The sequence below is a fragment of the Struthio camelus genome, chromosome 2, assembly GCF_040807025.1.
Source record: "Struthio camelus isolate bStrCam1 chromosome 2, bStrCam1.hap1, whole genome shotgun sequence".
NCBI classification, from domain to species: Eukaryota; Metazoa; Chordata; class Aves; order Struthioniformes; family Struthionidae; genus Struthio; species Struthio camelus.
In genome coordinates this window covers 50,449,918-50,477,082 of record NC_090943.1, presented here as the reverse complement: position 1 = coordinate 50,477,082, position 27,165 = coordinate 50,449,918, and the positions used below count along the sequence as shown (strand labels likewise).

Sequence of the window (27,165 nt, the reverse complement as noted above, 5' to 3'; positions counted from 1 at the left end):
TCCCATGTCAAAGCACACTCTGCTCTCTACCTGGGCCCTCTTGACCCAGAAGAGCATACTTCTCTTCTCAGCACCAGAAGTTACTGGTTCCACCTAGTTCCATATTCTTTCCAAGGGCCTGAGTGAGCCTTACCTCCTAGTACTGCTTCCTCCACTTTACAGATAAAAATCTCTTCTGGTTAGCAGGCACATAGGTCTCCTTTTTACGTTACAGGAATATCCAGATTCCCAGCTTTGGTGCATACTATACCTTATATTCAACAAAAATGAAAAGGAAAAATGCCTGGCTTTTGGTAAAGGCAGTTGTTTAGGACAGAGACACAGCAGGAAAACGGTTATAGGTCTGCTGCCAATTTTGCCTGCAACATAGCTGTGGAAAATGAGGCTGGCTACTGCTAGTGGAGAACAAGTCAGGTGTGTAGGAAGCACATTCCACTGCAGCAAGAGGAGCAGATCCAATTCTCCAGTCCTCTTCCTTTGGTTCTCCATCTCCAGTTTAGTTTGGCCTCCTGTTTTGCCTGTTCCCACATTAAAAGCAGTTTGACACCAGCTCAGGGGAGAAGGGGATCAGATGTTCTCCTTCTCTCATGTGAAGTCTTATAACAGCACAGCTCTACTCATGTGAAAAAAGTTCTAGCTCATACTGCGCAAGAGAATAATCCTACAAGAGAACAATCCTGCAGAAAATGTCTTTAAATTGTAAGACCAATTCCTAACGCTGTACATTTAAGTTTGCAGGACTTAAGAATTTAAGATCCTGCAAAAGGTACAGCACATCTTCTCTCACACAGAAAAAAATCAGCCACATCTCGATGGAGCACATGGCAGACCTTGAACTGCATTGCTACAATTGCTATACACAAGTATTAAACAGTTAAAAACACAGCTCCCACTCTCTGTTTTTAAAACATGCAGGATGCAGCCCAGCCTACAAAATGAATCTGTCAGCATGACAGTGTACCTTGCAAGTCCCTGATAATCCGCTGTAGCTGGCTTTCACCACTAGTTGCTGCCATCTTGAAAACCAAAGGAGCTCCCAGTCTGGGCTGTTAATCTTTTCATCCATTTAGATAAAAAGAGCAGAATTCATATCCTTGATGACCCTTGGGCTGATGAAGATAAGAATTATCTGTGACACCTGCAATTCTGTAAAAAATAAAAATAAAACGAATGGGTTTATCATCTCAGAACAGACATATTTAACAGAGGTGCTTTGGCATTTTAAATATTGCTTAGTAATGAATTCCTATAATGTCAACTCTTTTCCAGAAACCTTATTTATATTTCCTTCTAATATAAATTTCCTTCACTTTCTATTTCAGTCCTTTCTGTTTCTACCTTTCAAAACTACTGAGTCAATCTCAATAGCAATTCTCCTTCTCTCTTGGGAGTTACAACACAATTAGTCTTATAGCCCAGCTCAGGCTGTGATTTAATGCAACTGATCTTGTGACTGTGAGGGAGGTTCTGATGACACTGGACTTTCCTGTACCAAAACCATCTGCCCAATCCTTCCTTACAAGTTGCAGAGAAAAATGATACAAGGATGTTTCCATTTCAGAGAGTTTCAAGACACAGACGAGGCATGGGCTAAGGTGTCAAAAAATGATCCAGGTTTGATTCTCTGGCACTGGAGGATGTTTCTTACTTATAAGAACTACAAAGAGATTCAGTACTTGAGACTGGTTTTAGTATGAGAAAAATCTCTCATTCCTTCCTCAGGACCCCCTGTTCCCAATACATGTAAGAGGATACCACTTTATTTTAAGCTCTGTTACAGTATCCCTGGCTGGATAAATATACTTTGCGCATTAGAGCACCCAGCTCCCTCCCTCAAAACAACGACACGTGAATTATACCTCACACACACGGAGAATTTTTCATTAATAAATGAGCCTCAAAACACTTTTCTGAAATACCTAAGCTCTAGGATCCAAACTTTCAAATATTAACCTGGGAACAAACTTGCAAAACAACCTTATAGACGATCCATAGGGAATTTATCAATCTTCAAAGGTTTAAAGCAAAACCTTAGCCAAGCAAAACCTTAACAAAACCAGAGAGGCAGAAAGGTACTAAATAGAAAGAAAAGGCTGAAACTAGGCTTACTAGTGTGTTTCTCTTAATAGCCATGTTTTGTTACTTGCTAGTCCCATTTACATATTTTGATGGCAGTAGTTGCATGTTACGACACGTGCTGTCTGGACAAGGGCCTGTGCCTGCAAAATCCCCTCCACACCTGTGTTGCCTTAGGGAGAGAAGGCCAGCACAGAACAGAGCAGAGGACTTTTTTGTGTTGTCAAACTCAGTTTTTCACCTTAAATCAACAGTATCACATACCCAAGATTCCTGTCTTGATACTACTGAGGGTTCGTACAAAATATCACATTTTCTGGTAAATTGCTGAGTTTGGACACCAATGAAAAAAGGCAGTAATAACAAACCCAATGAGTCAACATTTCCTTTTCTAAGCACACACAGTAATATCAGCCATATCCGTTCGGTTTGGCAACCATTATGGGAAGCAGCAGAAGTCAAAAGACAAGACTGTGTAATGTGGGCCATGGCTAGTCAAAACGTATGGCCAAACCAAATGCTGCTCCTCACACAAGGGGAGAAAAGAACAAGGGCCAACGAGGCAGTCCTGCCCTTCCCTCCTGAAGGCCAGAACAAGTCCCACTTCCAGGACTCAGGAGGCACAAAGACTATGCGAGACCCACACCTAGAGCAGTTATGATTGCGAGGCATGCCCTGAAAACGAGCAAACTGCCAACTGCAGGCTGGCACAGAGGGCCTGGAAGAGATGGCAGAGATAGGACACTGACCTTGAGCCCTTATTTTGCAGCAGCCAGTGGGGAGCAGTATCCTACAGCAGCCAGGAGCAACAGGGGACTGCGGAAGTGCTAGTCCCTGGCGGAACGCCCAAGCACAGATTTACTGGGGTTGGGACAGAGGATTAAGGAGGCTTTAGCGCCTCTCTACTCCCCCGTTAGTGCTGTGCAGGCTACTGCACTCACCCAGAAGTCGCAGATAAATATCCACTGTGTGGATGACAGTTCAATGGCACAGTGTTAGGGTTGGCAGCATGTTGTCAACGGGCTGATTTTGTTTTGCCAAAGCAGCCAGAGGCATGCACCTCTATTCTTGCCAGGATCTCCCAGGCATAGTACAGGAGCCCTGCACAGACACCCCCATATCACAGAACTCGGCTGCAGGCACATAGCTGCGCAGCCCACTGCTCTCCTCCTTCTCCTCCCCAATCTCCCCTTTCAGTGGGAGCAGGGTCTCACTTCCTTGCATCAGCCCCCACCCCATAAGCTCCCCAGCTGCTCCCTTCTTTTCCCAAAAGTGAAGGGAATCGTTCAGCCTGGGCTATTTCACAAGGGGAGAACATGTTGAAACTTCTGCTTACCTTCTCCTCTGCAAAACAGGGAGAAAGGTATTCCTCCCCTCCCTAGTCCTTCCCGAGGTGTTGCAAGAAAACAGAATACAGCCCACGGAAGGGTGCAGAGCTCTCAGTTACTATGCCATAGAGAGTCATCAGCATACCTGAACTGGTTCCCCAAGGCGTCAAAGCAGGAAGAACTTCTGTAAATATCTCTCTGGTCCTTCCGGACCACAGACCATTTTGCCCAGAATTGTTTAGGGCACTGCCCTGCTCCCTCTGCCATTTCCTATCCTGTTATGTAAGTCTGTAATTATCTGCCTTGTGAGAACAGCAAAACGCCTTGACACATGTGTCAGGCATGAGTGTCCTGCTTCGGGCCTTAAGCTTTTATATGTGACGCTGCACTACCTCCTATAAAATGGCCTTTGACTAAGGCCAATGGCATCAACTACCAGAAAACTGCAACAATGCAATGAAATCGGTGCAGTGACCCTAAGTACCTGGCACAGAGTAGGACACAGAAAGCAAGACAAGGCATAACATCAGTCCTTCCTAGCTCCCTGGGGCTGTGCCTGCTGTGGTCTGAAGGTGGCTCCTCCCTTTCCTCCTGGCATAAACACTAGGGTGTGGGTGACCATCTGCTTTATGGAGGAGCATATCCTGGAGATTAAAGAAAGCAGCAGAGAGGGACCAGCCCGCTCACACACTGGAAAAGAAAAGATTTACCTGAAACGGAGGGGGACATATAAGAAACAGTAAACCAAACCTAATGATTGTAATTAGACTGGTTAGTGGGGTAAGCTGCAGTGACATATTTTTAATACGATTTCACAAAATTTCTCTTTGTGTGACTGTGGGCTTGCTGGCATCTCCAACAGCTACAGTTTTGGAATTCACTAGTCAAACTGGACCAACTTTGACAGAAATGTAGAGGTCTTGAAAACATTATGCTCCTCCATGTGCAATCACAACAGGAAGCTGAGAGGAAGGGACAGCTGCTGAGAAACACTCTGTACCAGGACCTCAGTTATGACTAGATATCAGAGAATCCATTCCTCAGCCGAGCGCATTTTTTGGCATTTACTAAGAACAGAGCTCACACTGCACACCTGGCACAATTCAGTTAAAAAGTAACTCAGATCTGCAAGAAAAAGTCATTGGAAACCAAGCTCCTCTACTTTCTACTGCTTATGGAAGTATTTTGCAGTAACATAACTATTCTGCTCTAGCCGTACAAAACAAGGACACTTTATCAAATGTTCCTCACTGGTATCACAAGACCTTTTATTATTTAATGCCTGCAATTATATACCTGTTATACAACACTCTATGTGAAAAAAAAAAAAACAGGCAAAGGAGGATACAGAGCCAAATACTATGTCCACAAGAGTCACATTAATTTTAACTGTATTATTCCCTTGAGTAATGTGAACACGATTTGTCATGTGGGACAGTAGAAAGTATCTAAAAGTAGATACTAACCGATAACTGTGATGGCTGCTTTTGGAATGTAACACAGAAAACCCACCTACTCAGGCATAAAATAGCTACAAGAAACAGATTAAAAAAAAAAAAACTGAATGCAAATCTCACTGCAAAGTTGAAGGAAGAACTGGGAAAGAAGGAAGTCTATACCTCTCAAGGCTGTAATATCATAGATTTAGTTAAATAATTGCGCTCCAGTAATTGTCTAGAAAAAGGAGTATGATGTTGCAAGAAACACACAACCACAGCAGATCTTCCTGTAGCTGTGCTGCTAGCTTGTCTCATTTTTTACTGTACAACTACTTGTACATTCATAAAGCTAAATAATTGTTTCCTGCAATTAAAGATTTCAGCCGAACTGAGAAAGAGACACTACTACAACTCTTCTCTTATGCACACATGCATGTTTTTAGTAGGCAACTCAGTCCTTTGTGCTTTAACACAGTATATAAAGACATGTGAGCCTTAAGAAGACACACTGGATGACATGAAACAGGACAATTGCAATTAAAAGGCAAGGCTAAGCCTGACTGTCAGTTAAGGTTTCCTTTCTCTGAGTTCTAAAGCTTGGTTCTGTTCTGAGAGGTGAAATGTTCACACTAAGTGAGTTTTCCCCCTTAGTTTCCCACACCAAGAGATCTTCACATTCCAATTACAAATATACATTTTTTGAAGGACTTTTTGCTTCTTTTAGTACCTCACATAGGTTACAGGAGACCAAACTGTACACCTATACTGAATTTCCTACACACACATACACACAAACCTCATTTTGAAGTGTTGAGGCATACACACCTTTTGTAATAAAATGTGTCTTGCAGAATTCCACATCCAGAAAAAAAAAATTACTAAGTAACACAGCATAGCAAAACAGAGTAACTACGTGAAGTGGACAAAAACATTCACATCTTTTCCAGATGCCTGGGAGAAGAGTAGCATGTTTACAGCTCATGATTCCTTACAGTGGAGCCCTTCTGTAGACAGGCCCTTGCACTCTAGGGATAGTTGCGCTGTACAGCATAAGAACACAAGCTAATGACATTCCCACAATCCCACAATCCTGTTTGCAACCCTAACCTGAAAGGAGAGACTGTCACAATAAAATTAAGTTTTGCATAACCTTTATGCAAGCCTTCCTATCCTGTGGAAGACAGGCCTGCATTCTCCCCCTATTTTATTCCCCGTATTTGCAAATTGTTCTTAGGAAAAGATCAAAAGTAAGCAACAGATATGAGTATACAACTGGTATGATAAGAACTGTGTGAGATATAGTTAATTTTTACACTGACCGGGGAAAGTGAGCAACTCAACTCTTTTTTACTGCTGCACCTACTGAATCAGGCCACCACACCAACATCCAAGTTAAAACCTTTTAAAATGGTACACTGAACCTCTGCCAAACAGGGCAAGACTACACTAGATCAGAGACTCAGTTTCTTTATTTGGTGAATACACTGCTTTGTCTCTGATATTCCTCATACTAATAAAAGTTAAACATGAACTGAAATGACCATTTACGCAAACAACAAAACAGGGATGAGCTTGTATTTATCTCACAAAGACAGCCCTGTGTCATGATGAGAAAGTTGCCTATTGAGGAAGCAGTCAGTTCACAAAGGGAAGAGAGCTCTTCTGATAACGGGAATTGCACTAGTATCACTATTAATAAAATTATCTAACCTTTTTTCTTAGGACACGCTTCTCCTTACCCCAAGTCAGGAATGCCACACGGTGTTCATTAACATCTCCAAATTAACCTAACCCTAACTCTCCCAGAGACTTCCCTCTACTCAGCCTCTGCCCTCCTATTTCACTCCCCTGGGGACACGTACCCCTGCCACCGCAGTGCCTGTACGGTGAGCTAAAGAGAGAAGTTTCAACCAAAAGTCAAAAGAACTTTTTTTTCACCTTCGCACTCTCATTCTTCCAAACCACTTTCCTTGTGTCTCTAGGTACCCTTCCTGATACAAAACCTGTTCTTCTTCTCCGTAACTCACCCACCTATTTATGTATCACTTACATGTTCCTCAAGCCAGGGACCTGGTGCGTGGATACCACGCTGAGGAGTGCCATAAAGATGCCTACAGAAGTAGACACAGTGGGGAGCTTCCAGGTCAAAGGAGCGCTAGTGATTCATCATGCTCTGCTCACTCACTGTATGAGCTTGGAGTCTTCCAAAACTCACCTGCTTTTCAGGTTTCCAAAGTTGGTCTCTGAGAAACGGAAGCTGTGCTAACCTCCTCAGCAAGCTTGGCTTGACTCTCAGGCACTCCTGAGACTTCTGGATAGTTAAAAACCCACAATCACTAAATCATAATTCTGAACTGCCTCCATGTGAATGGGGCTCTCCTTAGCGGGAGTTTTACCTGTGTGTCTACCATTCCACACTCTCTCTCCAAGCTGCGATTCCAGAAGTAAGGGGTGCCTCCAACTGATAGTTTAGCAGGTGAGGGTTGAGATTTGTCCGTGCGTAGTGCTCCAGCTGTCCTCTATCCAGCTGACAGCACTGGTAGCTGCCTTGGCCAACTCCTGGCCTATATGGAGTTCCCAGTGACGCACATGCAGATCAAATAGCAGGCAAGTTCTCTAAGCAAAGACCAAGCTGAGACAACCCAAACTGACCAGCTATTAAGTGAATCATGCTACTCCAGAGTCAAGAGCAAGAATTCATATTTTCTTTCCTCCATAGCAGGAAATATCAAGTATTCCCATGGGTTTCCCAGTGAAGGTCACCATTCTGGGGAGAAGAAGGAGCATCTGAACGGCAAAACCCAAAGATGTAAAAAGTGTTTGGAAGAGAGGCCTATTTGAGACTGCTGTCACCAAGCCTGTTGGGAACAGACAGGCTCACAGATGATGCAAGCCGGGCATCATCTGAGCCCAGTTATCCAGGGATACCCCGATCCAGCCTGTCTGTTTTCAAAACCTAAGTTGCCTTGCAGCAGTAGCAATGCCTTTTGTGCACCCATCCTCCTTCCCAGCAGTAAATGAAATGCCATGCTGGACACACTCTGGGAATAACTGGTGTTTACAAGTGGCTTTGCTTAGCCCACTATACCATCAGCAACCACAAAATACTGTGATGGACAAAAATATTAAATCAAAGGGAAAGGTATAAGAGTTAAGACTGTGTGCAGCAACAGCTCCCAAGCACTATGACCTGTGAGATTGGGATGGCGTATTTAAAAGGGTCTGTACCTGCAACAATGTTTCAAAATGTAAAGCCTCTTCTGGAATATATGTGGACAAAATATTATTATTATTATTATTATTATTATTATTATTATTATTATTATTATGGCACTTCTGGGCACAAACAACCCCCACTGGTTGTTACCCATTGGCAAAATCAAACACGAATAAACACATGGTATATAAATACAAAATAATATGTAATAATAAAAACCACCTGGGTTTTTACAAGTCCCTTCAGTTTAATAATCTAAACAAAATCTAAAGAATACTAGAAAGAAAAGCTTCAGGGTTCATTTCACCTAATTTTCATTTTCAGGTACATTTTCATTTTTAAATGTTCTTTCAAAAGGACATTGTTCATTTTTAAATGTGCGTTAACGTTATATTTAAAATAAATGCTAATTTTTAAATGTGAATGCAATTTTTTAAATGTGAAGAAAACAAACAAATAGCAATCCGAGTTAAAAATCATTTTCAGCCCTATTTTTCCTTGAGTTCCCCTGATAACTTCTACAATTTTACAAATGTTTTTCTTTAGATGTTCAAAGTTTTCTCTCACTAGTTGTTCTATTAAGTCTTGATCCCTCACAGCCCAAGACTTAGCAGATCTAGGCCTTCAGGCTGCTAGGACAGATTCCCATTCCTTTTATGTAACTGTCTAGCAGTGGAGAAAGTGACTGCAAATATAATACACCCTTTCACTGTTGTCAGATATTGTACAAAAGAGGCTCCTGTATGCGCAAAAATCAGGCTCCATAACTAACTCTCATGAAGCGCTCTCAAATATATACATGACAAGAAGAAAAGCAAAATCTCTCTCTACTTGTTTTCAGCCACAGCCATCTCAGATATAACTTAACAACAGTACATTCTTCTTCAAAAGAGAAATGTTTGGAAACACTGGAACATCTGGAACGTTTTTTAAATTTAAGTGCTCCCACGAGGACCACTGGAAAACTTCAAGAAATTGCCTTGTACACAATCATATCTTGAAAATATAACACGCCCTACTGCAAAGAGGGCTTATCCTTTCTGTTGCACATCCTGCTACAAAATATCACAACTGACAACAATAAAAACACCTACAGAAAACAGGTTGCCTTGTCCAGCAAGACAAGAGTCCATCTTTTGCCCTGAAAGTTTAATCACAGGCTGCCTCCACGAGCGCATGAAATCAGGGCTGGATAAAATCAAGCACCCACTTTCACTCTTTAAAACGAAGTAGGTAAAGGCTTGGTTCTCCTCTTCCATCGTTCACACGTGAAAACGAACTCCATTTCAAGGGAAAGGGTGAACTGAAAGCGTGACGCCTACCGCTCGCCAACTCCGTACGCCGAACAAACGCCCACAGCCGACTCCGCGGAACTACACGGGCTTTGCACTCACGTGGAAAAGGTTCAGGCCCCCAAATCCCGACTGCGTCGCCTAAGCAGCGACGAATCCACCAGCCTCCGCAACACAGCGCAGCCCCTCCGCTCACAGACTCACCGCAACAACACCTCTCTACCCAGGCAGAATCCCAAACGCAAAGCCGACGACCATTTCATAAAAACTCGGCTTTTTCCTGCTCGCTGTGTACTACAGGGACCAGCGTAAGCTGGAGGAGGGGCAGCTGCAAGCCCGGCATCTGGTCTGCAGACAGACCCAGCCGCCCGAGCGCCAGCCCAGCTCTCCCCGTCATCCGCGGGAGATTTGCCGACACAAGGGCAGCAGGATTAGGGCCGCCGCAAATATTTATGTGTCAGCGCTTCATGCCTCTCCGGCGAGGGCACCAACGCAGGCGGCTCTCTGCTTTCTAGCACTGTCCAAACGACGCTGGGCACCGCGCTGACCTCTGTCCAAGGGCCGGGGCATTGGACGGTTTATTTGGGGTTGGCCGGGGGGGAGGGAGACAGCAGACAATTTTGATGCTTCCAAAAAACCGTAGTTGCTCACTGGGTCCGGTTACTAGTTGCATGGCATGTCACCGGCACGCGGTGACAACAGCACACCAGTGAGCGCCACCCGAGGCACGGGGGCCAGCAGGCCGCTCTGTGTGTGTGCATGTGGTGTATGTGTGCTGGGGAGGGCTGTCACCCCATCTGTGTGTGTGTGTGTGTGTTGTGGCAGGGGGAGTCTGTCACCCTGCCTGTGTGTGTGTTGTGAGGGCAGGGGGCTCAGTCACCCCACCTCTGTGTGTGTGTGTGTGTGTGTTGGGGGGGGTCTGCCACCCCGCCTCTGTGTGGTTGGGGGGGGATGTCTGTCACCCCGCCTCGTGTGTGTGTGATGCGTGTGTGTTGTGAGGGAGGGGGGTCTGTCACCCCACCAAGGGCTCTGTGTGTGTGTGTGTGTGTGTGTGTGCTCCCGTGGCGTTGGCGGGCGGCTGCCCCCGGGGCGGGGGTGACGCAGCACAGCGGCAACAAGTGGGAGCCACCGAAGTTACTTCCCCCCCCCTTCCTGCGCCACCGCCGCCGCCGCCGCCTCCTCCTCCTTCTTCTTCCCCCTCGTCTCCTCCTTCCCCCCTGCCTGACCCAGCCGGGCTCGGCCGCGCTCCCCCGGGGCGGGCGGCGGCGAAGTGCGACGCCCCCACGGCCGGCCCGGCCCGCGCCTTACCTGCGCGGCGGCGGCGGCGGCGGCGGCGGCGGCGGCCATGTCGTGGGGAGGCCGCCCGCCGCCTACAACTCCCATGAGGCCCCTGGCGGCGCCCCCCTCCCCCCACCGCCGCGGGGGCCGCCGGGCCGGGCCGGGCCGGGCTGGCGGGGTTGGGGGCGGGGGGGGGGCAGGGAGCAATGGGGTGGAAACAAGGATGGAAAGGGGTGGAAAAAAACAATATTGTTTTTTTTAACAATATTTGCGGGGATAATCGCTACTTCCCTCTAGAGCCGCGTAAGCGCCTCTCAGGCTTTGGGTGGTTTTGGAGGGCTGTTTCTGCTGCCCTCAAGCACAGAGGTCAGCCGTCAGGAAGCCTAACTTTTTAAAAATAGTGCCGATTATGGCTTTTAGTGCAGTTCGGTACTTATATATATGGTTTTTTTTTTGGTGGGGGCGGTGCGGGGAGCCTCAGTTCAGAAAGTTCCCTGTTTGCAGGGGCGCCCGCAAGGGAATTTGGAGCTGCGGCCTGACGCAGCTGGCGCGCGGCCGGTGTCCGACGAGGAGGCCGCCGGCCCGGCAGGGCGGATGGAGGCCGCGCGCCCTTCGAGGCTGCGCGAAACTTGGGACGTTGGCCCGCTTCCCAGGGCGGCTACCTGCCGCAGGCTCCCGTCCCCCCCCCCAGCCCCAAGGGTCTTGCTACCAACAAGCTATTTCCGTTTTGTTTTTTTTTTTTCCCCCCCTCTCAATTTTAACCCTTCCGTAATGTCTCTGAAAAGACAGCGTTTTTCCATAGCGGCTGGAACTGGTTACGATGGTCTCGTGTTTGGAGCGTGGCTTGGAAGCCGATGACGTTCCTTTGCCTGTTTTCTGCTTTGCCCTGATAAACGATTTTGACTAGAACTCGTGACCAAACATTTTGCCATCATTCTTTGCTTTTGGCTATACTGGTGTCATAAACTTCAGTTTAGGCATCAAAGTGTCCTCTATTTTTAAGACTGAGGAAATACACACAGTTACTTCGTCGCTGACATGTCTCCATCATCCTAATTTTTCTCATCCTCAAAACCTAAGAATGACTGGGTGACCATCAGACTTCGGTGAATAAGCTTCACCTAAGTGAGGCTTAAAATAACTGAAAAACGTTGTAATACCCTATTAAGTGTAGGTTATAGGGCTAACCATCTTGTGGGCACAAGACTCAGCAACATGAGATGAGATGTCTTACAAGTTGTGAAGCAACCGTCAGGATGACTTTTCTGGGGCGTGCTTTGCTCTGTCATGTAGTGCAGGGTCAGGGTCATCTGCTGAAAACAAATGTTTATTTTTCATTGTTCCGTAAAAAACTGAGTGTCTTCCAAAAGTAACAGCAGTGTCATCACTTGCAAATAACGATACGCTACCAACGTCTACACAATTTGACTGCAGTAGATTTAAAAAGATATTTTCAAAGAAATCTTTATGCGGTTTTATTTCTCAGTCAAAACTAATCAATAAAAATGGATTATTCCTTCTTTCAATTATGTAGTGACAAACTCAGAAATATTTAATTATTGACACTAATTATTGTATTATTGTGCATTTATAGAGATCAGTGTCTACGGAGAAAACATGCTGTTTCCAATAAGTCTTCAGCTGACCAACACTTCCTTAGAATTTTCTTTATTGTCACATTTCTTAGCAGCAAAAGTTTCAAGATTACTTTTTCGAAGCTGCGCTAGAACAAAATGCATATTCTGCTCTATTTGTATTTTTTTTTAATCTGGCAAAAGCTATTAATCAACTTCTTCATAAACTAAGATGAGCTGGATGGGAATTATTGTCAAATTTATTAGCGCACAAAAGGTAATGTCAGTCATTCTAGCAAGTGGAAAGCCTTCACCTGGAAAAATCTTTTGACTTGTTTATGAAACATTGCCCTTGTGATTGCTATCATAAACATACTCCATAAAGGTAGACAATCAACTAAAATTACTTACACTCCTCCTTAGATCAAGATCATGCTCTGTCCTTTAGGTTCTATCTCATATTACTAGAATGTATGCCAAGATAAAATATATAAAAGGTAAAATCAACTTCTGGTAACAGAAGTTGAGCTTAGATCTAATGCCAGCTGCAGTTCCTGTAGACAGAGCTTTTCTGAAAGTTCAGTTTGAATGTGATTTTTCTCCCTCCTTTTTTTTTTTTTTTTTTTTTGCAATTCAGGGGCAGTAGAAGCCATGTCTGTACAAAGTTTGCAAATAAGTATAGAATACTTTTGTTATTGCGATGCATAAATGTGCTCTATTTTTATTTGGGAGCCGTTTCTTCTATTCAGACATGCTAATCTACATGCTCTCTGTCTAGCTCATTGTGAAGTAAAATGCTGCTGGCAATTATCTCATACTAACAATAATTCGGTGCCTCATTGACTAGAGCAGGTCTTGAGTAAACCCTATTAGCTAACTGGGCTCCATCAAAAAACAGAAGAGATTTCTCCTATGGCTATTATATCCTGCGAATATTTCAAAGTCGAAAAAGGTTTTGACCACGTGTCCATAGAAAGCATTCTTTCTATCTGTCTGATATTATCGTTACATGTGCTACATTAGTTGTCTACTTTTGAAAGAGTTAAAAAGAGGTAATTGGTTGTATGTGATAACCAGAGAGGTTTTTGCTTCCACTAGGCACCTGAGGAATTTTATGAGGGTAGCAAGCTCCCAGTTTCCCTGGTCACCCTCCGCGGATTAACATACCATTGTAGCTAGATCAAACAACAGGCTGTCGTTCATCATCAGAGACCTTATGTGACTGTTTGTGGGGAGAAAGCTTTGGAAGCACTTTTCTGCATTTGTTTGCGTTCTGCTTTGCATTCTGGTTTGAATAGGTAGACAAAGAGAAGATAACTGTCAATAGGTATAGAGCTAGAGAAAGGCAACATAAAAAGAACCAGCAGAGCTCTGGAAAAATGCAAATGTGGCACTTTGGGCAAGGTGGCTAAGGGGCTTAGGTGAATATTCTGTGTATTAAGGTCAGCTTCTGAGACTGACTCCCCCTGAATGCATTGGGGTTAGGAGCTGCTGCTGCTCAGAGCTGCCTGCATTTCACACCTACATGGATGAAATGAGGTGCCAAGATTTTGAACTGGTTCACTGCTAGGTCAGCTGAAACAGCAATCACATGGGAGGGCCAGAATGTAGACTCTGGGCTGTATGCTTTAAATGATCCGGAGTCTTTCCCATATGGATACAAATGGATGTATGGCAGAGGAATGAAAAGCATACCAAGCCTTTGGAGATTAGGAGCTGGTTAAGGTGTCTGGAAGGATATAGCCATCAGGAAATAGAACTTAATCTCAGAAAGCAGCATTGCTTGGAAGATTGAAACAATCTGATCAAAAGTATTTCAGATTCAGTATCTCAGAGGTTCCTGAATATGGAGGGAGTAGTCCACTCCCTGCACTTCTCCCTGTCGTTCTCCATTCTTTAGTTCACTCCAGCGGGATCATCAGTCTTAAACTGACCTTCTGATTTAAAAACGGAAGATATATGTATACACTGGACATGTACAGAGACTAAAACTTCTTTCTAAAAACAGCCATGATCTTTCAGAAGGAGCTGGCTTCCTTCCAAAGCTCTCCCCTGCATACAGTACGTACTGAACCTTTGCAATAAAGCATACTGGTCTAATATGCGGCAGGTATTTCTTGTTTAGCTAGCTATGGATGAACCCTTCCAGCAACTGTATTCCCTGCTTGCCATTTCCATACTTGCATACAACAGCAACGTGAGACCTTTTAAGTTATGCCATTTTTAACAGGCATAATCTCACATAGGAAGTCACATCCATAGCATGCTAATTGCACAGTTCAGTGAAGGCTTTGGACAGCAAAACCCAACTTTTCAATTTTGAGTTTTGAATTGGGTTCTGTTAGAAGACTGTGTTCTTCAGGCTAAGTTCTACCCTAAAGCAATCTTTCAGCAATGTTTACTTGGTTTAATGTTGCTCAGGCCACAAGTCATAAAATCATAGACTAGTTTAGGTTTGAAGGGACCTCTGGAGGCCTCTAGTCCAGCCTCCTGCTCAAAGCAGGTCTAATCAGATCAGGGTGCTCAAAGCTGTATCCAACTGAGTTTTAAACACCTCCAAGGACAGTGATCCCACAGCCTCTCTGGGCCCCTGTCCCAGTATACTATCACCCTCAAGGTTTAAAAAAAAAAAAAATCCTTAAATCTAGTTGAATACCTCATGTTCCAGGTGGTGTCCATTTTTTCTCGTCCTATTGTTGTGCACCTCTGAGAAGAATCTGGCTCTGTCTTCTCTATTTCCTTTAATTAAGTGGTTGCAGACAGCAATCTGGGCTCCCCAGAACCTTCTTTATTTCAGGCCAGGCAAGCCCAGCTCTCTCAGCTGCTCCCCGTATATCGTGTGCTCTTGCCGCAAGCCAGCTTTGTGGCCCTCACTGGACTCACTCTGGTACGTCTATGTCTTTCTCGTGTTGGAGAGCTGTAGATTGGTCAGGTACTCCACATGCAGCCTCACCGCTGCCAAATAGAGGGGAAGGATATCTTCCCTGGACCTGCTGGCTGCATTCTTGCTGATACGGCCTGAGATGTGGCTGGCCTTTGCTGCAAGGGCACTTGTTCAAGGGTCACCAGATCTTTTTCTGCAGAGCTCCTTTCTAGACAGTTGCCCCCCAGCCTATGTTGTTTTTCCATCCTAGATGCAAGTCTTTGCAAATAAAATAAGAAATAAGCAATGGTCTCGTTTGCAAGCCCCACATGGTCTGCCATCTAGCTAGCCTTACTGGGTTCCCTAACCTTTCACCATGGTCACGTTCTTATATGCAGAAGGTGAAATGCAGAGGAAGACTGCTAGCTGCTCTCCTGTCCTATGGGTGGGTGATGTCTGTGACATGACTTCATTGTTCTTTGTATATTAAACATGGATAGGATTCTTAATGTGCGTTAATGGGCTTGAGGTTCACTGTCAACATTTGGTGTGCTTTAGGAGCAGATGAGTTCATCTCACAAACAGCGCTGGGCTGCTATGTAAACTACTGTGTTTATGTTCCTCCTTTTTGATCATATGTAGCTAGTATTCATAGGTCATCTTTACTGGTACTTCTCACTGTCTCTTCTCATTTTGACTGACAGGTAACTAACAGAATATTTTCCTTTCTCATTTTTGTACTCACTTTAGTTTTGCTTCCTGAAGAACATGTGGGCTTTTTCGGGGCTTCTATGCAATTACACTAGTGCTCAGCAGCTGTGAAAATAGTACAGCAAACATCAGTCGAACCTCTCTCCATTTAACACGGGCCCTTCCAATTTCAATACTAAAGAGTAAGAGCACTTTGATCTGCTGAGTAACCATAAGGGAAAACGAAATAAGAGTTATGTTTATAATTTTAATAACACTGTTGGTGTTTTCAGGGTACTGAGTTATAGACAGAGGAATTGTGTTTCATGATGAAAACGCTCCTGGCGATAAGCAGTGCATGCTATGGTTTGTCCAATACCTTGCATTGACTCTAGAATCTGAGTATTGCTCCGATTATGATCAGAAGCAAAATGATCATTGATTTCACTGAGAACAGGGTGCTTTCTTAAATATGTGGATTTTAAGTTTTCTTGTTTTACTCAAGACAATGTACACTAGCAATGGAAAAGATTAGGTGCTTCACCTCTTGCCAGTGAGGATTTTCCCTACTGTCCGATCATGGACTGATATAACTCCCATGGCTGCCTGGAAGTCGGGAGCTCTGACAGCTTACAGCAGCAATGCTCTGCTTTGTGTTAATCTGCGGTAAGGAGACAGGCAGGGAGACAGACCCAGTCCTGCTAAGTGCTTCCAGGAGAAGCTGTTTTTTCTCCCATTCCCCCTGAGCGGCGCTTAATAAGAACGTAATCAGAACAACAATAGCACGTCCGTGTAACTGTAACTTGCAGTGAAGGTTACAGGTGCCATCCTGCATGCCTTTGGCGTAAAGGCACTTCTGATGCTCTACAGCAGTTGTAATGTTGTGACTACTCAGCTGCTCCCCTACCCCCAATAGACTGTGGTTTCCAAAAGCAATTAATTTCTCCTTTTTCACTTCAGAGAGTTCTTTGTCTCAGTTCTGCATTTGTTCAGACCACATAATAGTTGACTGAATGAGTGAAATTAAAGATTCAAGGTCCCCTGAGCATTATGGTTTAAGCATAGCAAGCCTGTATTTTCCATGCACCTGGAGCTACCAGAAGGAAAGAGTTTTTCAGCACAGCTGGTTGTTTTGTGAGGAAACTGCTGAGCTGCACAGACTGCCTGTCCACAGACCTGCACTGGGCAAATCTTGTGGCTTTGGCTCTGTGCATATCTAATGATTTGTGTGTATAAACAAAGACGGAAGCTATGCCAAAATATTTTCTCCTGACAGTAGATATAGCTCAAAGTGCCTTTTAGGTCTCTGTGCCTACTAGCAGAGTTTGGGGAGAGAGGTACTACCCATGGCAGAGGAGGATTGCTTTGGGTCTACTTAGTCTGGGCTTGCAGAAGTTTGTGGGACTGGGCAGGGTGCACGTGATGGTGCTGAGGGACCTCGACAATGTCATTGCAAAGTGCTGTCTATTGCCTTTGAAATGCCATGGAGGTTAGGGGAGGTCCCTGATGACTAGAAAAAGGCAAATGTCGTGCTCATTTTCAAAAAAGGCGAGAAGGATGATCCAGGGAACTACAGGCCAGTCAGCCTCATCCCAGTTGCCTGGAAGATTGTGGAGAGAGTTCTCCTGGAAGCTGTTACCAGAGGGATGCAGGGCAAAAAGGGTTGTACGGATTTACCAAGAGAAAATGGTACCTGACCAGCCTAACGGTCTTCTACAATCAGCTGACTGGCTCTGGCGGTGAGGGGAGGGCAGTGCACGTCATTTACCTTGGTTTTTGCAAGGCTTTTGACCAAGGCTCATAGCTGGATTGGGGAGATATGGACTGAACAGGTGGACTACAAAGTGGATGAAAAACTGACTGTACCATCAGGCTCAAGGGTAGTGGTCACTGATTTGAAGTCTTAATGAGCAGCTAGTTATCAGTGGTATTCCTCAGGGACCAGTACAGAGGCCAGTCCTGTTTAACATCTTCATTATCAACCTGGATGATGGCACAGAGTGCACTCTCAGCAAGTTCATGGATGACGCCAAGTAAGATGGAGGAGTCGATACATGGAGGGGCAAGGCTGCCATCCAGGGAGACCCCAGTAAGCTGGAGGAATGAGCTGACAGGAACTCATGAAGTTCAGCAATGGCAAATGCAAAGTCCTGCACCTGGGATGGCCAAAATCCTGCAACAGTGCAGGCTGTTAGCTGTCTAGAGATCAGCACTGCCAGAAAAAGTCTGGGGGGTTCAGGTGGGCAGCAAGCTGAACACAACTCAGTCGTGTGCCCTTGCAGCAGTGGAAACTAACTGCATATGGGGCTGCATTAGAAAGAGCGTTTCCAGCAGGTTGAGAGAAATGATTATTTTCCTCTACTCAGCATTCATGAGGTCACATCTGGAGTAGTGTATCCAGTTTTGGGCCCCCAGTACAAGAGAGGCATGGACAGACTAGAGCGAGCCTAGTGGAAGGCCACCAAGATGGTTAGGGAGCCAGAGTGTGTGACGTATGAGGAGACTGGGTTGTCTGGGTTTGTTGAGTCTGGAAAAAAGAAGGCTCAGGGGAGATCTTACTGCTCTTTTCCATCATGTAATGGGGAGGTATAGAGAAAACAGATCCAGACTCTTCTCAGAGATGTGCATTTAAAGAACAAAGGACAGCAGCCACAGGTTGCAGCAAGGGACATTTTGTTCGGGTAGAAGGGAAAACATTTACTCTGAGAGTTTAAGCACTGGAACAGGGACCCAGAAAAGCTGTGCAATCTCAATTTTTGGCGGTTTTCAGAACTTGACCAGAGAAGGCCCTGAGCAATCTGATCAGCCTGGGAAGTTAGACCTCCTTTAAGCAGGGTGTTGGAGAAGATGGCCTCCAGAAGTCCCTTCTCATCTAAATGAGTCTATGAAAGTTTACAATTACTTGTTCAATTGAAAATACCTCAGCTTTAATAGGTCGTTATCAAAGACAGAGAGCAGTAGTCACAGCGTAGTATTCCATTGAATTTCTGAATGTTTATTAGTACTGCTTCATCATACCAGGAAGGGAAATCTCCATATGCTGAATTACTTTGGTTAGAGTAGGCAGCAATACAATTGGGTAATGTTCAGCAATTCCTTTCAGCATTCCCTTTACACGCTCAGATATACTCTAACGAAATACGCTCAAGCTACAAACAGTTTTAAATAACTTGCTAACAACTGAGCAGAGCAGGATCATTTAAATCTCTTGTGCCTCTGCTATACTGCTTGACTCTTTTAGATAAATGTGAAATGTATTGACAGTACAAATTAGAGAGTAATGTTGATCTAGAACAGTGAGTTGAATGACAGTTTGTTGAAATGATATGGATGCATGAGACTTTATTTTGGCCATCTTCCTGGCATTTTTCTCTTCTAGAGCATTGCCGGCATCAGTGAAGTGCTCCTGATTTACCAAAACATCCAAAGAACTGGGATTCATATCCTTTAGTAGCTTGCCTCTTCATAGCTGAAGGTATTGAGTCCCCAGTCTAAAGTCTCTTGAACTATATGGAAGGAATCACATTCATTTTGCATGTCTGTTACCTCTTACCAAGAGACAAGAGCCAGAGGCTGGACTTCACCACAAATCAGACTGGTGACAAGTTCCATCGTTCCATGGTTTGTCTGAACACAAGTCCATTCCTTATGTGATTAATGAGTAACTTTTTTTTTTTTAATAAGCTATAGGCAATAATCGTAGTATTATAATACCAGAACTGACTCGTTTGGAAAGGTGCCTCTAATGATAAGGGACAAGATATAAGCATTTTGTTCTGGCAGCTGAGCTGAAGCACAACTAGAAACTACTGGCAAGCTCTATCAGAAACTAGGGTTTTGGATTAGACGGACCCTTAGTCTGCTTCAGTATGGGCATTACTGAGTTTCCGTTTTCTTACAATCTGCATAGCAGCTCAGAAGAATCTGTTATTTGCTGCAGGTGATCTTTGGAGATCAAATGAAATAGTATAGAAAAAACACAGAGACCATCCAAGATGGTTGTCTACAAAAACCAAATTGCTACCTAGCACAAAAATAAAGTTTGGTGCCATTGCAAAGCTGCCTCGGCTTTCTATACAAACACAAGGCAATGAAATATTACAGTTTCCAGAGGCTTTCTAATTTAGTTACACAGGAGTGGGCAGTACATGTTTTTTACTTTCATGAGCTATCATGAAGAATATCAGTTCCTGCAGAGAAAAAAATGTTGCTTTTGACTGCTGCAATCACCATGTCTTTGGATTTGTTGCAATAATGTAAGATGTTGAACTGGATTCCCTCAGCTTGCTTTTAGTTGTGAAATCATATTTTAGCAATCATTTAAAAATACTCCTGCACTTATCACAACAAGGCCTTTTAGCAACGTTTTCAAAATCAAGTTCGTGCAAATATTTGCACTTTACTTCCCACTTGCCTATGCAGATAAAATGCATCCATGACATGAAAGAACTGCATCTGCCCAGAAAGCTGGCTAGGCCAGGTATGAGCATATCTGGTATTTAGACATGAGGCAGGTCAAAAACAAACACATGTCTGGCTTTGATGACCAGGTTTTAAGCAGAGATTTCAACATCCTTGTGAAGCCATTAAAAGAAGAGTGGTGAAGGAGCAAGCACGCAAATATATGGGCTAAAATCTGCTGTTCTGGCTTCCTAATAAAACAGGCCAAACATTAATTTTACAAACAAAGCAACTATTTCTATGCGGGTATTGAAATAAGCCGCTTGTTCTGCACTGTAACCTTTTTATAAAGCTTAATTCTTCTCAGAGCCATGGCACAGGGAGAGAGGGAGGGAGACAGCGAATAGGGGTAAATATGCTCCTGCCTTGCGCAGAAGAGTGGCTGCAGATCCACTGCAACAGCCTGAAGGGACATTATTCAGAGAATGGAAGGTGCCTGGGGCAGGAGCAGTGACAGGAGAAAAAAAAATAACCCAGCAACCAAAGTATCTCGTTACAACTTGTGTTCCTTTCACGGCTCTCCCAAACATCCCATTTCAGAGCCAGAAAACTGCCTTTATATTAAGCTAGTATATACATTTACCCACTAACAGTTAAAAGAACATTTATATTGAGGACTTCAAAGATTCTGAGATCTTGTAGCTATTGTCAGACCAGTAAGTCTTCAGAGCTCCAAAAAGAGGGAACTGATGAGTTCGGCTCTGATATTCACCACTGTAAAGCACTAAAAGCTAAAGAAATACATATGTATCCATTGCTATATATAACCCAAGTATTTTAAGTCAGACAAGAAAGCAACATGCAGTACCATTTATGGTAAAGCCTGATGTTTTAGCACCTAAAGCTAAAAATTGTTTAAAAATAAAATTTGTTTTGTTTTTAAAAAGAAAAATCAATGAGAGCAAATCCATCTCACGGAATACAAAAAGCACAAAGTGACTTACAGATGAATGAAGTAGCTTCTCAGCTACTCCATCCTGCTGCAAATACGTTTTTTTATTATTTTCCATACTCAACATGTTTGCAAAGAGTAAGCTTGTTTATCTGTTGCTCAGGGAAGAGTCTCTAAAAATTAGAGATTATCCATGGCTTTTAAAATCTGAAAGTTCATCCAGGAGGAGCACTAATAGTTAGACCTTGCTTCCGTGGCTGGATGCGTCTTCATAGTGGAATTTACCTTGCGAACAGATGCCGGGGCTGGAGGCTCGACCGATGCCACATGGTAAACATTGATTGCGTAAGTGTAACAAATGCCTCTTGAACTTGACTCCAACAAATACATAGAGCACAGGGTTGAGGCAGCAGTGGGAGAAAGCAATTTTACGGCTGATGTGAAAGGCAAGGTTGACATCCTTTTCATACTGACAGGTAGGTGGTGGAAAAGTAATCAAAAAACTGAGGATGTTGTAAGGTGCCCAGCTCAGGAAAAAAACCACTACAATAATCAGAATGAGTTTCACAGTCCTGTGCTTTCTGCGAGATTTGGCTCCAAGCAGAATGATCAATATCTTGACATAACAGAACACAATAATTGCAAAGGAAAACAGGAAAAGGATATTTCTCAGATAAATGTCCATCTTCTTCCATTTCCAGTCAGCGTAATCACAGGTCTTGATGCCGTCCAAGCTTTCTTGCACAGTGGTGTGAATCACCTCAGGAACCACAATTAATATGCTGCAAGTCCAAATGGCCAAGCTCACCAGAAAACCACAGCACTGTGTCTGGGATCTCAGAGTTGAAAGGGGATTCACTACGGACAAGTACCGCAGAATAGTCATGAGAGTCAAAAAGAAAACACCGCTATAGTAGCCAGTAGAGAAAACAGCATTTACCGCTTTGCAGAGGAACTCACCAAAAATCCACCCGAAGGACTGCTCCACTGCCCAGAAAGGCAGCATGCATGAGAAGACTAAATCAGAGACACAAAGATTTATGATGAAGATACTTGTTAAAGATGCAAGGTTTTCATATTTGAATAGGATCCATAGCACTAGAGTGTTTCCTAGCAGGCTGAGTAAAAATGCCAGAGTGTAGAGGACAGTAGTCAGATGGGTGTAAAATACAAAATAGTTACCCATTTCACAGACATTGCTTTCATTAAAAGAGTATCCGTATGAATAATTCTCATCTGAAGCGGGTGGGTAATGTTCTTCATCCATTTGTTTGTGCAGACCTCACACAGTTCCCCAGCAGCTGCTTCAAAGAAACGCAACCAGCGATTGAAGCAAATTTTTAGTGAAAATCAACACAATTACTAGACTTCCACTCTGGATGATTCTGTTTGAAGTTATGAAAAGAAGCAGTGAAACTAACTCTTCTCCTGTTTTCGGGAAACAAAGGGATCGTATCCTCTTATGACTACGTCATCCAGAGGTAGATATTAAAGATTTACCCTCAAAGCAATGTTGAGATCTTAAATAACTAAGAATTCAGAAACTGAGAGGTTTTTAAAACAATATGGTCAGTGACAACTGCTAATTATTAAACCTCTACCTACGACAAGGTGGAGGGTGCGTTGGTTTTTAACCTAAGTATCTCAGGATTATCAAAGCTGATACTAGTTTTTAGGTTGTCTGCAATGGTATTTTTTACCAAACACTTTCTAAACACTTGACCATGTATATGATTCTTTGTCCTAGCATTTCAGCACTGCAGAAACTTAAAAAGCTGAGCAATACCGATATTAACAAGTATGAGAATGAAAAACGGAAAAAGCTGTGTTTCCTACAGAATTTTGTCTTGAGATTGGTTGATATCTAAAAATCTGCTAGCTTGGGTGGAAGCGTTTCCCATGCTGGGTGCTTATGTATCTCTTATCATTTGTTGATGCTCAGGTGCGCAATAAGAACAGCACCCTTTCCTCAGGGTTGCTGCTGGTTACCTATCTCCCCGTTTACAGGTAGGAACTTAATCCCAACTTGATGGTTGAAATTGGCTGACAGTGTCAAAAGTTACTGAGACTCAGAAAAAGACACACAGTCAGATAAACATCCAAGGGCAGCATGCTCAAATAATCTCACTTCTTTATGAAATTAGGCTAAAATACGGGTGCAGAAAAATTAATAAAGGCTCCAACCAGTGGTTCAAAGTCCAGATTAACATTACCCCAGATGAAAGCTTACCTGAAGCACTACATTTTTGACTGAAGCCAGTGGGAAATCTGCCACTAATTTCCTTGGAAGCACAATCACAACAAAGCAAGTCTACGACTCAGGCCAAGGTTGTGCTAGTAACATTTTCTTTTTGATTAGCAAAAGCAGAATCTGCTTGCCACACCGGGACAAGATACGCTTCTGTAGGAGGACGGAAAGATTATGCCAACACCAGCAAGCAGTGCCAGGGAGCATTGCGGCTGCTGGCTTTTAATCCCGTCTGCGCTGGTAGGTGCCTTGGGCCAGCTAGAGCTTGGCTCGGTCAGCACAGGCCAGGGAGCAGCTATCAGTCTGCATGTGGCCACCCTGTTTTGGAAGACAGGGAGGTGTGGCATTTGGTACCAGCTGGCTGCCTGTGACAGCAAATGGCCCTGGCATGATTCATTTATCAGGGGAGGCGCAGGCCTTGCTGGAAGTTGTGCCTGTGGTGCTCTGACTACACCATGCTGCCATCTTCAGGCATGCAGAACAACTTCCCTACGGAGGACATGGTCATCTTTGGTTGCACCTGGCAGCGCAGATGACACTTAAGCAACGCGTGGAATAGATGGATGTCCTGACCATCATCGTGTCCTGTTTCAGACAGGGCTAGAGTTAGGACTCCTCCTGAAAGTGAGGGCCCTCTGTGCCGCTGGATGACTGTGCTAACCACCATCTTCATCCACTGCTGGAGCCTGTGTGCAGGAGGCCCACTCGCCCACCCGGAGCTGGGCTGCAGGGCTGTTCTTTGGCTCTGCTCCTGCTGCTGGCACCTGAGTCATTTCACAAAGGCCTCCCTCATCTCTCCCTCGTCGCTTACTCGAGCATTTAGTAGCTTGCTCCTATCCCTGGGCTGCAACAAGGTCAGGACAAAATAGGAAGAAGGATGCTTCAGTGTCAGCTGCAGTTTGAATGTAAATCACTCTCTCTGCAGGGTTTTTGTTTTCCTGCTGTGCTGTTTCACACGCAAGCAGCAAAAATGTACAAAACCCAGAGCAAAACATGTCTGGAAACAAAATCCTGTTTCCTTAGAGCTCCCTGTCTTGCATGCCCATCAGAGCTTCTGGATGGGGCCACTTCTCTGCTGGGCTGTTGTACCCAGATAGTCTCTCAGAGCGAAGGTCTCTGCTCAGCTTTACCTGGGAGCCCTTTGGACATGTGCATACCCGCTCCTTCTTCACTCTCTGTTATTCTGCTCTTCACATCCCTCTGGAAGGGCAGTCAATGTCTGGAGACCAAGGAAGTGCTGCAGAGCATTGCTCTCCCTCCTGCTCACCATCCGATGCTGAGCCACACTTGCAGAGAGCCAGTCTTCAAAGGTATTTTGAGACCAATGTCTGATAAAGGTTAAGTGCTAAATTTAAAAAAGCGGACATGACACCCATCTGTTTTTTGTCCCAAATTGCGTGTAAGAGGTGTTAAACTGTTTCTAAAGTCTGAACAGACTCCATTTGCCTGTGCTCACTGTCCTTGACACCACTGCTGCTGAGTGTGCAGGCACACGAGTCGGATAGGCAGTTGAGTAGCTGAGTTTGAAAATCCTCCTATGAACTCCAGCTGTTTCCAGCTCTGCATCTCTCTGTACCTTGGAACTTTGCCCAGCTCACTCACAGTGCAGTATTGCACTCTGGGAGGAGTCAGAGGAACGGTTATATGGGGTCAGCGCAAAAAATTCAAAGTCTTCCCTCTGATTTTGTGCTAGGCATTTCTTGAGAAAGTGGAAAAATGCTTTTGTGAATAACTACAGAGTAGTTTGTTCACAATTGCCTCTTAATGCTGCAAGGTTAGCTTTTGATTAATGCCTTGACACACAAAACAAAATTATTTGTCTGTCTTGGATTTCTCGCCCACTGAGGCTGGAGTCATGTTCTCTGAGGGTGCTGCTGCCAAAGCAATAAATCTGGACAGCAGGCATTCGAGCAGTCAGAAAAAGACAAGTCTATTGTCAAGCGGACAGCCACCATGCATTTGCACAAAGCTACACTGGAAGATGTAGTCCCTGTTACCAAGATCTCAGCACCCTGCTGGCATCTGAGGAGCCTTGGGAAGGCCGAGGTGGACTGCAGTGTCCTCAAATTCTGAGGGCCCACTGACTCCGCAGTTAGTCATCCTGGTCACATCTCGTCGTCATAAGCTCATTGCTTGAGAGGTGGCAATGGCTCCACTTACCTCAGCTGTTGTTTTTCCTCCCTCTGCCGTTGCACTCTTTTCTGCATCTTTCGAAGAACCGTGTCCTCAGCTGTGGTCATCACCTCCTGCCCGCTGAGGAATCTGAAGTCACATGATGCCAGCTCCTCTTCTCTTTTCACCATGGAAGCAGACACAGTCGGGTGTTACACTACTGCTGTTCACGCTGGCTGTAGGCTCCCTGGCATGCAGTACCATAGCACTGTGCTCTCGGTGCAGGGGACGCCTACATCAGAGACCTTGCTTCTAACTGTCCCAGTCTCCAGTCGTGAGCGTTTTCTGAGCCAACCTTTGTGAGTGGGGCCTCTCATTTCAGATGCAGAAGGCATTCAGCCAGCTCACGGTGGATTTCCACAGGGTAGTTCAGAGATGTGTTATCATTCACAGAGTAAATCCAGCTTTGCACAGCATGTTTGACCCATGTGTTGCACTGCATAGCTAATCTATACAATAGTTTACTTCTGCTCATAATTACGGACAAAAGCTCCAGCCTAACAAAGCAGCAGACCTCCCAAACGGCTGGTCGAGAATGAGCGTGTGGTTTGATGTCTAACACTGCTGTTGTAGCTTCTGGGAAGCCCTCTGTCAGGCCAGTGACCAGAAGGAGTGCCTTGCAGGAACCTAAGGCGCTTGGACTTCTTCCTTCTTGTTTTACGTACAGTACAAAACTCCTGGGTACAAAACCTGTATTTTTCCTCTTTTGTACATTAACTCTCCCCTTTCTGCTCTTTCTACTCTGTCGATAAGAACGCATTACTGTGCATGGACTTTCAGTTAAGACATGTACAAGGGAGATAAATACTTGATGTAATTGAATCAACAGGCTAAGAACATGTTAGCCTCACACAGGAAATAATACAAACTATGCAACTGTTTTCAGCATATAATGGTACAACTGAGAGCAGAAGTTGGCTGGAAGATGGAAATTACCTTTAGTTTTGTTGTCAGGCCAAATAGGAACAAAACAAAAATACACCATACAGTTTAAAGTTACCCCTACCGTTGTGAGGAGCACTCAGCAAGGCATACAAAATTCATTTCACTTTTTGCCATAAGAAACTTCTGCTTTTCCAGAAGTTGTCATTTTCAGCAATACCATTCTTTGTCTTGGAGCATCATGGAAAAAGTTTTTTCATACAAAAATGTGGAAGTGCTATTGTTAGAGGTGTCCTAAGTCAGTTTTGTTTTTCTTTGAAGATTCAGCTCGACTTCCTCTGTCAGCTAGAGATGTCTATGTTTCATCAGTTTTTTTTTTTTTAAACTGAGAAGTTTGAAGAGTGGCAAGAAGGAATTGTATACGCTCCCCTTGCGGCCAAAGGAAAGGGAGAAAGGCCCCGGCAGAGCCACGGGGCTCCTCGCCGTGGCCTACGCTGGCCGTTTCACCGAGCAGAGAGACTGCTGAGACGCCTCGCAAGGTCCAATCCCATGAGGTAGAAGGGGCTGATAGTAGAGCGGCCCTCAGAGAAGCCCCCTACGATAAGGTGTGTGCTGACAGGAGTTCTCTCTGGGGTGTTTTTGGCTCACTGTGTTCAACCTCCTGCTTGCCAACCAGCGTGGCAGGGCATCGCCAGCTCCGGAGTGCCTTGTCCACGTGCTTGGAGAGCCTCCTAGCCTCACAGCTTGTTCTCC

At 44.5% G+C, this 27,165-nt stretch overlaps 2 protein-coding genes across 4 annotated transcripts in view; both read right to left on the bottom strand.

The window, feature by feature from the left end:
• FYCO1 (FYVE and coiled-coil domain autophagy adaptor 1) overlaps nucleotides 1-10,733 on the bottom strand; it is a 56,738-nt gene extending 46,005 nt beyond the window's left edge. Inside the window, exons 1-2 of one of the 3 annotated variants that reach the window (XM_068935637.1) lie at nucleotides 10,661-10,733; nucleotides 962-1,146 (exon numbers count right to left, since the gene is read on the bottom strand). In XM_068935637.1, the coding sequence (XP_068791738.1) occupies nucleotides 962-1,016 (55 nt within the window). In that variant the 5' untranslated portion in view covers nucleotides 1,017-1,146; nucleotides 10,661-10,733. Of the gene's footprint in view, nucleotides 1-961; nucleotides 1,147-9,270; nucleotides 9,293-9,556; nucleotides 9,867-10,660 lie in introns of those variants that run through there. The other 2 variants (XM_068935638.1, XM_068935639.1) reach the window with 2 other exon arrangements.
• Nucleotides 10,734-18,683: 7,950 nt separating this feature from the next.
• XCR1 (X-C motif chemokine receptor 1) lies at nucleotides 18,684-26,376 on the bottom strand. The gene has a single exon (XM_009687827.2). It carries the CDS (start codon nucleotides 22,375-22,377, stop codon nucleotides 21,349-21,351), a length of 1,029 nt encoding a protein of 342 aa, XP_009686122.2. The 5' UTR covers nucleotides 22,378-26,376; the 3' UTR covers nucleotides 18,684-21,348.
• Nucleotides 26,377-27,165: the final 789 nt, after the last annotated feature.